This window comes from Juglans microcarpa x Juglans regia, chromosome 4S (assembly GCF_004785595.1).
Source record: "Juglans microcarpa x Juglans regia isolate MS1-56 chromosome 4S, Jm3101_v1.0, whole genome shotgun sequence".
Classification (NCBI taxonomy): Eukaryota; Viridiplantae; Streptophyta; class Magnoliopsida; order Fagales; family Juglandaceae; genus Juglans; species Juglans microcarpa x Juglans regia.
In genome coordinates, this window is record NC_054601.1 from 20553625 (window position 1) to 20567520 (window position 13896).

Here is a 13896-nt window from a genome sequence, read left to right on the forward strand (position 1 = left end):
GTTGAAGACAAAGACTTGAACTTAGACTAAGAAAATGAGTTGCTGTAAAATAAGGCGAACTATCTTGAAGGAGGGATGGCCTAGGCGTGAATGCCATGAGGAAATGGAGTTGGTCAGTGCATGAGGTAGAATGGAAGGTGATGAAAAGTTGTATAGTCCATTATTTGTTGTCTTGTGGAGTAGAAGGGTCCCCGATTTGCGATCCTTGACACAAAAGGAATCAAAGAAAAATTCAAAATAGACATTATTGTCGATACAAAATTGTCTAACAGAAATGAGATTTTTTTGAAATGATGGAAACAAAGAATTTTATTTAAAAGAAAATCAGAATATGAAGTGGGGAGAGAGCTTGAACCAGTGTGGGAAATGAGGATGGTAGAACCATCACCAACACACAGTTGGTCATCTCCATGATATGCAGCAACTTGCAAGTTCAATTTGTCAAGGTCACTTGTAATGTGATGGGTTGCGGCTGTGTCTGGGTACCAGCTTGTATTTGAAATGTAGTTAGTGAAGTTTGCTGTTGCAGTGGGAGAAGTAGTGTATGCTTGGTTGAATCGATAAAGGCAGGTTAGAGCGGAATTACCTTGCTTGTTGCACACCTGACAAATGAGGTGATTATCAGCAAAAGATGAATTATTTGGACCATTGTTACCTGAAAAACCACCATGAGATCGATTTGAATTATATCGTCCACCACCACCACACCCCCGAGTGGTATTACGACCACGATACTAGCCACGACCTCGTTGAGGGTAATGAGATTTGGCTGTAAAGTTAGCGGATGCATCATTTGTAAATAAACTAGTATCTGAATGGTGGAGTAACCGAGCTTCATGGGCCAGCAAATGCCCAAGTAACTCCTCAGGGGTAATAGGCTCTAGACGGGTTGTAATAGAGGATACAATGGCATCATACTCTAATCATAGACCAACGAGTAAGTAGGGAACAAATTCAGCTGGAGGTAGGGGCAGCCAGCAGAGGCCATAGTGTTAGCTAAGGTTTTGGCACGACGAAAATAGGTGGAGATGGAATCAACTCCTTTCTTGAGGGAAGCTAACTACAATTGGGTTTGCATGACTCTAGCTTGTGAAACAGACGCAAAAGTTGACTCAAGAGAGTGCCAAACTGCTCGAGCAGAGGGACAACCAACCACTTGAGCTATTAGTGGTTCAGAAAGGGAGGAACTAAGGGTTGACATTACTAGTTGATCTTGCTGCAGCCAGATTTGATATTCTGGATTTGGAGTTGTGGTTTTGTCGAGCAGTGGTTTGGGTGGTGGACAAGAACCATCGACATATTTAAAGAGGCATTGGCCACGAAGGTAAGGTACAAGTTGGACCTTCCATAGCAAATAGTTTTCAGGGGTGAGCTTGGCAAAAATGGTGTGAGAGAGATTTGGGTGGGGAAGGGTGGAAGAAGAAGAAGAATCAGATGTGGAGGCCATGGACGTTTAGTCCTTTAGGGCTCTCGTTGAAGAAGACAATATTGAAAATATGCTATGTTCTAATTAAATGTAAAATGTATTACAAGGACTCCTTTTATAGGACTATGTACAGACAAGAATAAGGAATTTGATGAGTGGAGTGGCGTATCAGAGTTGTAGTAGCAAGCTATGTACGCAGTAGGGAGCAAAGAACAACTAGTGGATCGGTGCATGTACGTAGCAGCAGCAGAGTAGATGATGCTCTCAGTAGGTGGACGCAGCAGATAATGCAGATAGCAGTACCGTGCATGACAATCATTTACGTGATTCCTCTGTTAGTGGTTGCAGCAGGAATTTGATCCTTAATAGGAATGATTCTTTCCTCCATTCCGGTCTGTTGTGTAAATTCACGCATTAACACCCTCCTTAGCACGATGAAGGAAGATGGGATCTATGTCTTATTTGTTTTATTATATATTTTATATCCTAACACTCACCTTCATGTATGAGTCAGACTCTCCCTGAATTGGTAGTCTAACACTTGGAATATTGAATTAAATAGAGTAATAGAGTGTAGAGCCAGAGTTCAAACTCAGAACCTTTGTTTTTATATTATGTGAAATCACCACTTATTTCAAAAATTTAAACCAATGAAAAAATGTAGATTTTATTATATATTTTAAATTTAGTAGGAAACAACCATTGACAGGTTGTATCGGAAAACGAAGTATCAGCACCCAAGCAACGTAATTCGTTGTCGAGGAAAATAAAGTCCGTCATGACCTTGGGGTTCGATCGATGGATCATTTGTTCAGCATGCAAAAGAAAAAAAATTAATAAAATGCATGGTGGTTGTTTGTTGTCAGGAGTTTTTGGACCATGGAAACAATATATTACCTTCCCCATATTTTCTAAAGAAAAGCTTTCTTATGGCTATCTGTACGTACTGAAGTCGCAAACGAGCGTTTTTGGCTGTCGGTGTCTTGAACCATCCATCTCTCTCTCTCTCTCTGTGTGTGTGTTATTGTGCGCTTTCTTTAACTAAGGATCAAGACGAAGATGATCAAATTAATGGTTCTCTCCTTCAGCCAATCAAGAACAATAAAGAGCAAAACCAATCAAGCCGTCATGGTTGTTTCTCATGGCCCTATATACGCAGTACACAAGCTAGAGTACCTCTCCCTTGGTTTATCACAATATAGTGAAAACCAATTTATTGATCCCATATTCTTTTCATCATCTCTCTCTCTCTCTCTCTCTCTCTCTCTCTCTATATATATATATATATATATGTTGAATTTGTTGTAATAAATAAAGTGTTTGTTAGTATTTTACACCCCTTCTACTCATCTATTTTGTAACTCTTTGTAAATATATATATATAATGCATGCTTAAAGAAATAAAAAAAGGACTACCGTCATTTCGAAACAAACAAAATAAACCCTCCAACGTCTATAGCAGCAACAAAGTTGTGGTGCAGGAAAAGCTCCTAGATATTTTCCCTTGAGTATTTATAACACAGAGAAATGAGATACACTGTGATACCATTTGAGAGAAACTATAAGGCCATGTTTGAACACTTAAAAGTATTTCAGAATTTTGTGAATAGTAATAAAATAGTTTGAGTGAAAATGTTTTATTGAGTTTTGAAAAATGAGAGATAAAAAGTTGAATAAAAATATTATAAAATTAAAAAATTGTTTGAATATTTTTTTTAATATTATTTTTGTTTTGAAATTTGTAAAATTTGTATTGATTTTTGTGTTTGAATATTGATTAGGAAATGATTAGATGAAAAAGTTGAAAATTTAAAATTAAAAAGTGTTTTGTATTTGAGTGATGTGCAAAAATAAAATTATGAGAAGTTTCGAAAATTTTGAGAATTATCATACCGTCTAAAGATGCTGTAAATGGAGGACGAGACGAATGGAAGTTTTAACTCCAATTTGCAGAATCTCAAAAGATGTCAAGAGTTTGCAATGATCTTAAGAGATCAAATTTAAGATTCGTTACAATTACACCCTGCAAATAATGAAATCACTCATGAAAGCAACTCAGCTACATCCTTTCATAAGGAAGAGAGCTGGTTGAACACGAGCTGCTGCATGAGCATGAGCATGAGCTGCACATGCCATCTTAATGTTTGCATCACAAGCCCAGCTCACTTCGGCATATTAAAGTCAATGTGGGTGAGGTCAGGCCTATAAGTACTCCGTCCATATTGTCTGATGAATTTCAGGAAAAGCATGAGCAAAAGAGAGATAAATGAAGAAAATATAAGATCAAGAAACATTAATGTTATTGGTATGAAACCGTATACAACACACTCCTGTTTCCAGCTCTGATTATTTATCATCAGAGAAGACTACTTTACAAAAAAGGAGAAAACATCAGCATTGCAAATGTGTATATTTCTATGCGGGGAAAATTTACAAGCTTTCTTACAATAAACTGCAAGCAGAATCAGAAGATATAATTAAGATTCCTGATGAGATATTTTTTTCTTTTACTATTAAATTCGTGACAAAATCATACTGAGCTATATATTATATAAAAAAAGGGAGCTCTAGGAGTCACTAAATATCTGATGGGTTTTCTGTTTGAGGATCCAGAAACAAGCTTACAGGAGATACTTCATATTGGATTTCCAGCGAAAAGATCTATGGCTTGAGTATCGGGGTGTGAAGCTGAGCCCAAACATCTCCTTGAAAGCCTTCCCTGGCTCAACAGAACCAACCAGCTTTGCAACAAGACCAGCACTCTCTGTGATGTGGTCCATGTTTCTGGTGTCGGTCCACAAGCAGTGCACCAACTGCAACGTCCTGTGCTTTGTATTCAGTCCAATACCCCACTTATGGTATAGGTTCTGTCTATCTTGTTTTGAAAGCATCTTCTGCATTTGCCTGCTCAGCATCTGCCTCTCACGTAGTAGAGCCTTAATGCTGTTCACAAAAAGAAACACAATTGAATTCTCCTAATGAACAAGTTAAATTGAATTGAATTGAATTTAACAAAACCTGCAACCTTGAAGACGAGATGTAATTAATATCACCTTGAAGTGGGTGTCAGAATTTGACCATCTTCGACAGTTTGAGAACCTTGGGAAAAAATTTGATGAATGAAGGAAAGCCTCCTGAGCTCCACTTTCATGTAAATAGAATCTGTTGGGTCACCATTGAATAGCAGGAAGAAGTAGGTCCTGTGAACCAATGAAGTATTGCAAGCATGCCAAAGTTCTATGATTTCTCTTTGAAGCCTTTTGAATTCTGAAGGCCATCTGGAAGGACTTCCTGTATCAACTTGCATTGGGTCCAACCCAACCTCTTTAACACTCTTTGTGGAAGCTATGGGCTTCGGTTCTATCTCCAGTATCTGCCAGACATGAAAATCCATGTCAAACATACGACAGTAGCTGGATTCTCAAAAGTTAAAAAAAAAAAAAAAAAAAAAAAACATGGTTCTTCGTGAAGTTCTCAATTAAGGAAATACAGATATGTTCCATGTAACTAATTATCCACTAGGTTTTGTGAATGGATATGATAATCGATAATTGATTTTGTATAAACACTCACCACATGATCAGAACATTGATTCTCACACTGAAGACCAACCATTTCATTTATCCCTGCAATCGAAGTACATCTGCTGGTACTATCTTCATCAACTGGACTTTTGGCATCCAGCACTTTAAGCTTATCAATAGCAACAATCCCTGCTGAAGTCTGAGAATTACTTTTTGATAAACTGTCAATGAAAGCATCATATTTCAAGGTAGAAAGTTTTCTCTGAAGACCCTCAGGTCTTCCAGTAAAGTCTTTCTCAAACCCAATTGGAGTGCTCTCATGCTTTTCTACCTTCTCAAACCACGGCGAAGTCATACTAGTCATAAGACTTGCTTTACAACTTCTACTTCGAGTTAATCTCAAGCATCTAGAGCTAGGCATATAATTTTCTATTGACCATGGAGATGGACTTTCGGGGAATGGAACTACAAAACCTGGAACAAAGGTATTCAAATATTTATCTTCCTTCGACAGGTGCAAACCCAACTCTTGATTTGCTTTATCTCCATTCTCAACTGCCATTACTCTGGTGGTAGCTGTGTTTGCTACAGAAGATGACATACTTGAGTTTATGTATTTGTTGAGGCTTGAATCAAACATTTTTTTGTTTACATATCTGTTCGGGCTTGAGTCTGACATTTTTGAATTTACATATCTTTTAGGGCTTGAATCTGGAATATTTAACTCTAAAAATCTGTTTGTTATTGGCTCTTCCATCTCAATGCATTGGACCTCTTTACAAATATCCTCTGATTTTTCATCAGTCTGTTCTTCAGTCTCCTCTTCATAACAATAAGGTCCAACAAATTTTGGAACAGTAACCGACAAGTGTGGGGAGGGATGGTTCGATGAAAAGTTCTGTTCGAAGTCAGGAAGTTGGAATAAGTTATCATCAGAACTACTCCTACTGTGTCCGCCTGAATATTGAGATGCATCACAAGATCTGACACCAACATCAAGGCAGTGAGGATCTGCCAAAACGGGTGTCTCAGACATTTGATTTTCAAAGAACCATGAAGTTCGCACTCGCAATTTGGGGTAATGATGATCTTGACCTGCCTGCAGAAAGGACAATCTATGTTTAGTGTAAGGTAGACAAGGGAAAGAGGATACTTGGGTCTATTCCAGACATACCTGTACCAATGCAGGTTTATCATCACCAACCAGTTGTAGGAGATCATTGACCTGAGAGTGAGCAAGGTCTCGTTGCAGAGTCAGCTCCTTTATCTCTTTCATCAGCTGCATGATTGGGAAAGGAAAAATAACCAAACAAATCCAGGTTTTAGCTGATAAAATTGATGCTGCACGTTGCATGAATGGAGAAAACAGTACAATGTCTTTATAGGCATATGGATCAGCTTATAGTCAGATCAGAGGTCACATGGCATAGTAACACCCACAGTTCCACATGCACATGCACATGCACATAATTTTTAGGAAGATGAAGAAGATAACTACTTTATGAGCACCAGACACGGGTAAAATTAAGGACTGGTCAAGTTTTATGACACTAGTAACCATAACAGGTTGATTGACTGTCTCTTAATAAAGTTGATTGAGTGTCTGTTAATAAAAGTGAAATTGCTATAACCCCGTTTTCATGGTTTTAGGTTGCTCCAACTTTGCTCAAGGTTGTCTTAACAAGTAAATATCTTCTTTTTTTTTTATAGGTAACAAGTAAATATCTTCTTGGTATTGCATTAATAGCAATTTGTCTTCCATTATTCCCTAATGATTATTTTTCAAAGCCACCCCACTCTCTTTGCCAGATTTATACGTTTTTGTCACTCTAGTGATAATTTGATGACATGCTAAAAGGAGCTGAGCTAGGAATAAGCATCACTACTAGGATAAAGTTAGAATTGAGCAATGGGAGTAATCTCATCTTTCCTTATGCACCTAAGCACCAACCTCAAGGCTCTACAAGCAGAGATCAACAAGTAGAGAGGGTGATGGAAGTTAGAGAAATACATTGATCAAGTGTGGCTGGATGAACAAAGATGAATCAACAGTGATGCTTGCAAAGTTTACCAACTCTAATAAAGTTTCATCAGTATGTATAGTTAATTACATATACCACTAATTTTAATAAAATGTAAGCATTTTTTCTTTATATTAGCGAAGGACACCTGAGGTACTCTGGGAATTTAGTAGGAAGCTAATTTATTACTAAAAACCCTTTTGATTACCTTTTCAATCTGAAGGTCCTTTTCCCTAAGTAAGGCAGTTGAATTAGATGTAACAGAACTTAGTCCTGAACTTCTCAATTCACACTCCAATCGAGCCAGTTCTCTCTGCAAATTCTTTACCAATACTTTATCAGACACGACTACATTGACTTTAGCGTTGGTCGACACTTCTTTAGCACAACTTGCAAACAAAAGAGTGTTCCTTGATTGCTCAACATGACTTCGTGCAGGACTCATGGTGCAGATGATGGCAGTTCTAGCATTCCCTCCTAAAGAGGACTGCAGTATGCGGGTCAGCTTCGAATCTCTAAAAGGTACATGTCCATTTCTTCCCTTGCTGAATCCAAAATCAAAGTTAGCTGTATTAGCAATAAATATAGTAATTGTTCATTCTATGCTAGGGTTTCAATCATAAAATGAAAGACAAGCATGTACAGGATTCCATGCTACAATAGCAACTATTTTAACAAATTTCTGGAACGACAATCAGAATGGCTGCCCTAGTCAATCCTCATAAATTTATAGTGTGATATTTGATGGCACAATATATACATGATGACAACAAAATGTTACATTAAGTGCGGTATGGATAGTGAGATGAGATGAGATGATTTCAGATGAAAGTTAAAAGTTGAATAAAATATTGTTAGAATATTATTATTGTTTTGGGATTTAAAAAAGTTGAATTGTTTATTATATTTTGTGTGGGAATTTGGGAAAGTTGTAATGATGAGATGAGATGAGATGAAAGACTTTCACTATCTAAACGGGGCCAAGTTGCAAGGCTATAGTTTATAACATGTTAATGCGAAAGGAACATGCTAGCCATGTTATTAGTAGTCTTATATTGCATAAAATGTTTATCAACAAATTTAAGGGCTGAAATTTGATCACCAGAGTTGGAACCCCTAACCACTCAAATTAGTGAATCATAAAGCTAGGCGTAAAATTGAGGAGCTGCTATGACAAACCAGTGCTAACACTGTAACTGAGTGCAACAAGTAATAAAGTATTATCAGTAACTCTTAGGCAATCTCACTGACATGTTCAATAATAGTCCTTTCGCTGAATGTTCATGGATATAAATAAGCTAAAAGCACAGGCAGCAACAAGTATAAATCGTGACTTCAGTAAACTGCAAGAAGTTAAGATTCAAGCTTGACTGGCAAACCTGAGCTTACGGATAACAGTTCCCAGAGTTAACAAGCTGCGATTTATGTGACAACCTTCTTTCAACCTTGCACCAGCTGATAACGACTGAGATGCACGCTCACTTCCTGCAAGGTCAACAAAGTTCTGTACCAAAACAAAAAGACATTGTTGACATCGTTGCTCATACCAATTTAACCATGGTTTTCTTTTCTTTTTTTTCCTAATAAAAAATTTAGCAAGTCATACCACAGTAGCCGAAAGGGAGCTTGACTTGTCATTTCTAAGAAACTCACGTGCTGAACTTTCAATTGTCTGACAGAAACACATTATTCAGTAGGAGCAAATGTGAAAAATCATCAGGAATGGTTCATTCAAATTTTACAATGACAACCAGTTATACCAGCCTAAGAATCTGATGAGATCTGGAACTTGCTTCATTCAGGAATGTCTCCCCAATTTGTCTTTGAGCTGCAAAAATAAATGAGGACATTGTTTATGGGTGCAGTCACACATGATATGGTGAAAAAGAAAGACTAGTTTGAAGCATCCTTATTCCTTACTTTCACAGACTGATAAAAGTTCTTTAAAATGGTTCCAGTCCTTCAGAGTTGCTTCTGTGAGTTTCTCTACAATAGTCCCTCTCTATCAGATTAGAAAACTATTAGTGGAAAAAACCTTCATATACAGTTCTTCAGCATATAAAAAAATGATAATCACCTCTGGATCATCAAGAAGTCTTAACGGGGTATTGTCTGCACTTAGGAGGTCCCTGACAGATTCATTGTAAATCTCCATGGCAGAGAACTTCAAAAGAAAGTCTCTTTCATTATGCTAAAAATTCACACCACTGGATCAAATTAATGGAACCCCTGGAAAATAATGAAATGAATAAAAATAAATAAGGGAAGCCGATATTAATATTTCAATTACCTTCTCCATGTAGTCGTAAATATCTGCTACAGTGTAGTCGGTAATTCCACTCATGGTATACGTCTTTCCACTGCTTGTTTGTCCATATGCAAAAACACTTGCTGAAAAATAGGTTACCATTGAAAATAATGTAGATATTGTGGGGTGACAGGCAAATTTCATGAAACAGCAATAATGATAAAGAAACCAAAACTTAAGGTACTCACCATTTATACCACTGACCACTAGAAGTGCAACTTCCTTGGCTCCTTCTTCGTATACCTGCCTTGTGGAGCAATCACTCCTAAATACTCTGTCTAAAACCAAAAATATACAAACAAAACAACACATATCAGAAGAGTAGTAAATATAAAAACAAAACCCGAGTCAGATATGTTAGACATAATATCAATACAAATGCTTTTTCTAACAAAACCACAGACCAATCAATATCCAAGTTAAGGAAAGAGTTTATCATATCAGTATGGCCAGGTTTACCGAAAGCTGGGGATAAAGTCAGAATTATTAATGACAGACGAATTTCAAAAAGAGAACAAACAAAGTAAGAGTAGCAGAAATTCCACCTCCTAAAATCGGAATCCAGGTCAAGCAAAAATTTCCATTATCCAGAAGACTGGAGTGAAATTGGGCATTACAGCAAATGTGTTAATATATTCTTGGTAACCAAGATGATCGCATCAATGATATGCCATAATTGACACAATTTGACTATTAAGACCCAGTAAATGCATCAGCAAAAGAGACTAAATTTGTAAATGTAATAACGCTTTCTTACCAAATGTATAGGCAGTTGGGTACATGGACCGCTCAGAAACTGAAAGGTTATTCCTGTATATGACAGTGTCGTCATTGATGCATTCCCACTCCGACACATCATTCCTCACAATCTCCTTCTCATTCAATGGCCTCAGCCGAACTGAAACAAATATATTCTCCTCACGGCCACTCGGCCCTTGCATTAGCTCTTCTCCACCAGCTGCTCCCATTACTCAATATTTCTGCTCTTCTTCCAAAACCCACCTCCAAGCAAGACTGAAATAGAGACCATATATCAAGAAATCAATGAGTCCTGATAAAGACCGCCTGTCGTTGCCTCTTTCCTTCGGCTCCTCAAACTTTTTTCCTCGCTATTGGACTAACGCATAACGGTTCCGACTATTCAATAAAGCAACCGTTGCTGGTTATGTACAGAACTCAGAAGGCCACCAAAACTTTCTGCCACAATCATGATCTGCATCAACAAACTAATCATGGGTCAATGCAAACTCAACCACATTTTGTCCGACTTTCTTAGATCAGGAACATCAGACTGCATAGATACCCAATAAATAATCAAACTCTTATTTTCTTCCTGAGACAAACAAATAATGGGCTTTGTAGTTTAATGGGAATCTTGCAGTTTTTTTTAAATGGTCCCCAATTACAGACTGTCGCAGTCTTCCCTCACATATTAGACATTTAGAATATACATTGTTAATGGAAGAAAAAACAAGCACATGCACATAGAGAGAGAGAGAGAGAGAGAGAGAGAGAGAGAGAGAGAGAGAGAGAGAGAGCTCTACATCGAAGTCTGAGAATTCACCGTCATTTTCAAGGAATGTTTGTGATCTATGGAAGATTCTTCACTAGCTCCATGTGCCGTTTAGTGCCCTGCACAGAGAGCTCCGAAAATGGCCGTCTGACCGTCTGAGGTTTTATTTCCAGACGAAAATTTGTTTTTAGCTGTTTCGGCGTTTTGTTTCTAAATCCGCAATCTATTATAACTTGACGAGTTCTAACAAAAAATTCCAGTACATTTGAGCAAAAAAGAAACTTTGATGCACCAAAAAGTCGAATTATAGACCAAACTCAGATTTCCGGCGTTCAACGGAAAAAACAAAACAAAACATAACTCGACCGACAACAAATTCGAACACCAATTGGACTGTGTTCAGTTGGATATAACCGGAGATGAAGACTCCAATCCAAATCTCAACTCCAGACGCTTAATATACATACACACAAAATGAAAATGAAACTGAACAAACATTTCAAGGGGAGATAAAAAAAAGAGCTAGATTCTTAAAGCAAGAGAACACAAATTCGAAATCACATACTTTATTCTTCCAAACCAAACAAGGCCGTAGAATTTGCGTGCATTGTCACAATCAACAGCGTAAACGTTGTTTTCACTTAAAAAGAAAAATTGCCTCAATTTAATGACATTGTCTCCCCTCCTGCAACGGCGATCTCCAGAATTCAAAAACCAAAAAATATAAAGTGCATGTCACAATCTTCAAACTATTTTGGAATATGCGAAGGAGATTGAGAAGTGAAGAAAAGAAATCTCCCCCTCCTCTCTCTCTTTCTCTCTCTGTCTCTCTGTCTCTCTCTCTCTCTGATTAATATAAGGTTCTGAAAAATACGAGGGTATTGAGGAGTACTGGTGGTTATGGCATCGACTTCGTTTATTTTTACTTTGTTTTGTGAATTGCTTTTTCTCCGCTGCCTCTGAATATTCTCAGCCTTTGAATTAAAAAGGCTACCGCGCTGAGCGAGACGTTGAAAACTTGAAAAAACAAGAGAAGATAGATGTCCGAGTCCGAGATGACTTTTTTTGTCCTTCTTATTTAACTTAAATTGCGAGCCAACCCAACCAAACCCATGCATGAATTGGCCTCACCCACAAATTAGAGGCATGCCTTCCAATGTAATCAAAACTACTCGAGCTTTGTTACTCGTGATCTCCGGACATTACACGTCATATTTATTTTTATTTTTTATTTTTTTAAATATATATTTAGTTTTATTCTTTCTAAATTAATTAATTTTTTTTACTCATCATCTATCTATCACATATTTAATAAGAAAAAAAAATTAAAAAATTATATGTGATGTGTGATGTGAGAATAATAAATAAATATTTTCAAACTATATTAGCATCTCTTTCTTCCTCTTTTTTCTTTTTACACTTGGGTGCTCGAGTAAAAGATAGATGGATAAAGTGTGTATCATAATATTTATTAAATATTTAATATTAACCAAAAAATTCACTTGGACAATTATAAATATTATAAAATACACTTCACCTATCTATTTCTCTTTGAGCAGTGCTACTCTGCCACCAGAGTAGAACCGTTCAGTGTTACTGCTAGTTACAAAAATAATTTTTTTTAATTTTTTTTATTCATATTTTTAATGTATTTAAATATTTTAAAAAAAATAAAAAAAATAAATCAATACACTTAAAATCACTTCTATCATCATTCGGTAAAAAAAAAAAAAATTATCGAGCGGTCAAACCGAGCGGTACATTTGGAACAACAGAGTAGCGTTTTTCTTTTTCTTTTATTATAGGCTCTAGAGTTTAGTCAAAAACTCAAAAATCCAAATCTATTTTTTTCCCTAATCAACATGCATGCATACATTAAAATAAGAGAAGAGTATAGGTGCTCTAAACAATATAGGAAATGTAGGAAAGCAGAAAATAGATATCAGAGTAGAGGTCCTGAGTTAAGATATAAAATAAGTAATAAAATCTACATCTTTCTATCAACTTAAACTTTTGGGACAAGTGGTGATTTCACATGGTATCAGAATAGAGGTTCTGAGTTCGAATCCTGACTTTACATTCTATCTCATTTAATTAAATATTTCATGTGTTGAGCCATACATTGAAGGAGAGTCTAACCCACACATGAGGGAAAGTGTGAATCCTAGGCGACGCGCGCCACGACAATCGGTGGGGGCAAACATTGGCCTCTTTATCCCAAATCAAGCATTCTCGTTTACCATGTGAAATCACCACTTGTCCCAAAAACTTAAGTTGATGGAAAAATATAGATTTTATTATTTATTTGATATCTTAACATTTCCTTTCACGTGTGGACTAGATATATATGTTGAAAAAGACTGCTACCACAAGAGTTAATTAATTTGCTAGAAAGCAATCTATTATAAGGTTTATGAAATTGATCGAGTTGTAGTTTTATATATTCATTGAAAAATATAAATCTCGACTGGTTGCTAAGTGTTATACTCGAAAAAAATAACGGTTGTTAAATTCTTGCTACTACTTAAATGCTTCAATGAGTTTCATATTGTTTTAAACTAATCTTATACGAACAATATTAAATATTAAATAAAGTATCATGATATGTTTATCTCTTTTTCTAAAATTGAATTTCGATTAAGTAAAAACTGATCACGTACAAACATGTGTCCCGAGATATGATCTTATATATTAATTCTTTTATCTTAAAGATTATTTTGGAAAATATATAAAGCTTACAACCGCACCTTCACGTGCTTGGCATTTAAAAATGTGTGCTTGCATGTGCCCTTTTGGCTAATAATTGGCTCTTTCCTTTAAAAGTACACCACCGACAGTTATGGAAATAGTTTGTAAATTAAATACGTTTGCTTCTTGCCTAATCATTAAGAGAATATGACATTTTTAACCTTTTTTTTTAATCTATAGGCATCTGGCAACTAAAATTAAAGACTCTTTAATTAGGCCTTAATAAGATTTTAATTAGTACATAGAAAATATTAATGTTAATAATAGAATTTCATATACGTGGAGAAAATAGTTAATTAATCTATATATAGATCAGAAGGGAGAAGGGAGATAGCACCATCTTGACCGTTGGAAAA

At 36.3% G+C, this 13896-nt stretch overlaps 1 protein-coding gene across 4 annotated transcripts; it reads right to left on the reverse strand.

The window, feature by feature from the left end:
- Window positions 1-3709: 3709 nt before the first annotated feature.
- Window positions 3710-11796, reverse strand: LOC121262500 (kinesin-like protein KIN-7F). Of its 4 annotated transcripts, none has more exons than XM_041164992.1 (14): window positions 11358-11796; window positions 10037-10492; window positions 9468-9557; window positions 9262-9362; window positions 9049-9162; window positions 8892-8973; window positions 8732-8799; window positions 8578-8643; window positions 8351-8475; window positions 7180-7516; window positions 6125-6229; window positions 5000-6049; window positions 4480-4799; window positions 3710-4369 (listed from the first exon to the last, which is right to left on the reverse strand). In XM_041164992.1, the coding sequence occupies exons 2-14, from the start codon at window positions 10245-10247 to the stop codon at window positions 4048-4050; spliced, it is 2991 nt and encodes a 996-aa protein (XP_041020926.1). In that variant the 5' UTR covers window positions 10248-10492; window positions 11358-11796; the 3' UTR covers window positions 3710-4047. The 4 variants fall into 4 exon arrangements, with proteins under 4 accessions (XP_041020926.1, XP_041020927.1, XP_041020929.1 ...); XM_041164993.1 differs by having other exon boundaries at window positions 10037-10505; XM_041164995.1 differs by lacking the exon at window positions 11358-11796 and adding an exon at window positions 10844-11337.
- Between the last annotated feature and the right edge of the window lie 2100 nt (window positions 11797-13896).

Excerpts from the sequence above, each read along its gene's own strand:
- LOC121262500 (XM_041164992.1), bottom strand. The coding sequence starts at position 10,247 with ATGGGAGCAGCTGGTGGAGAAGAGCTAATGCAAGGGCCGAGTGGCCGT. Across the intron at positions 9,558-10,036 it reads CCCAACTGCCTATACATTTG|ACAGAGTATTTAGGAGTGAT; the intron begins GTAAGAAAGCGT and ends TTTTGGTTTTAG. Across the intron at positions 9,363-9,467 it reads AGTGGTCAGTGGTATAAATG|CAAGTGTTTTTGCATATGGA; the intron begins GTGAGTACCTTA and ends CCTATTTTTCAG.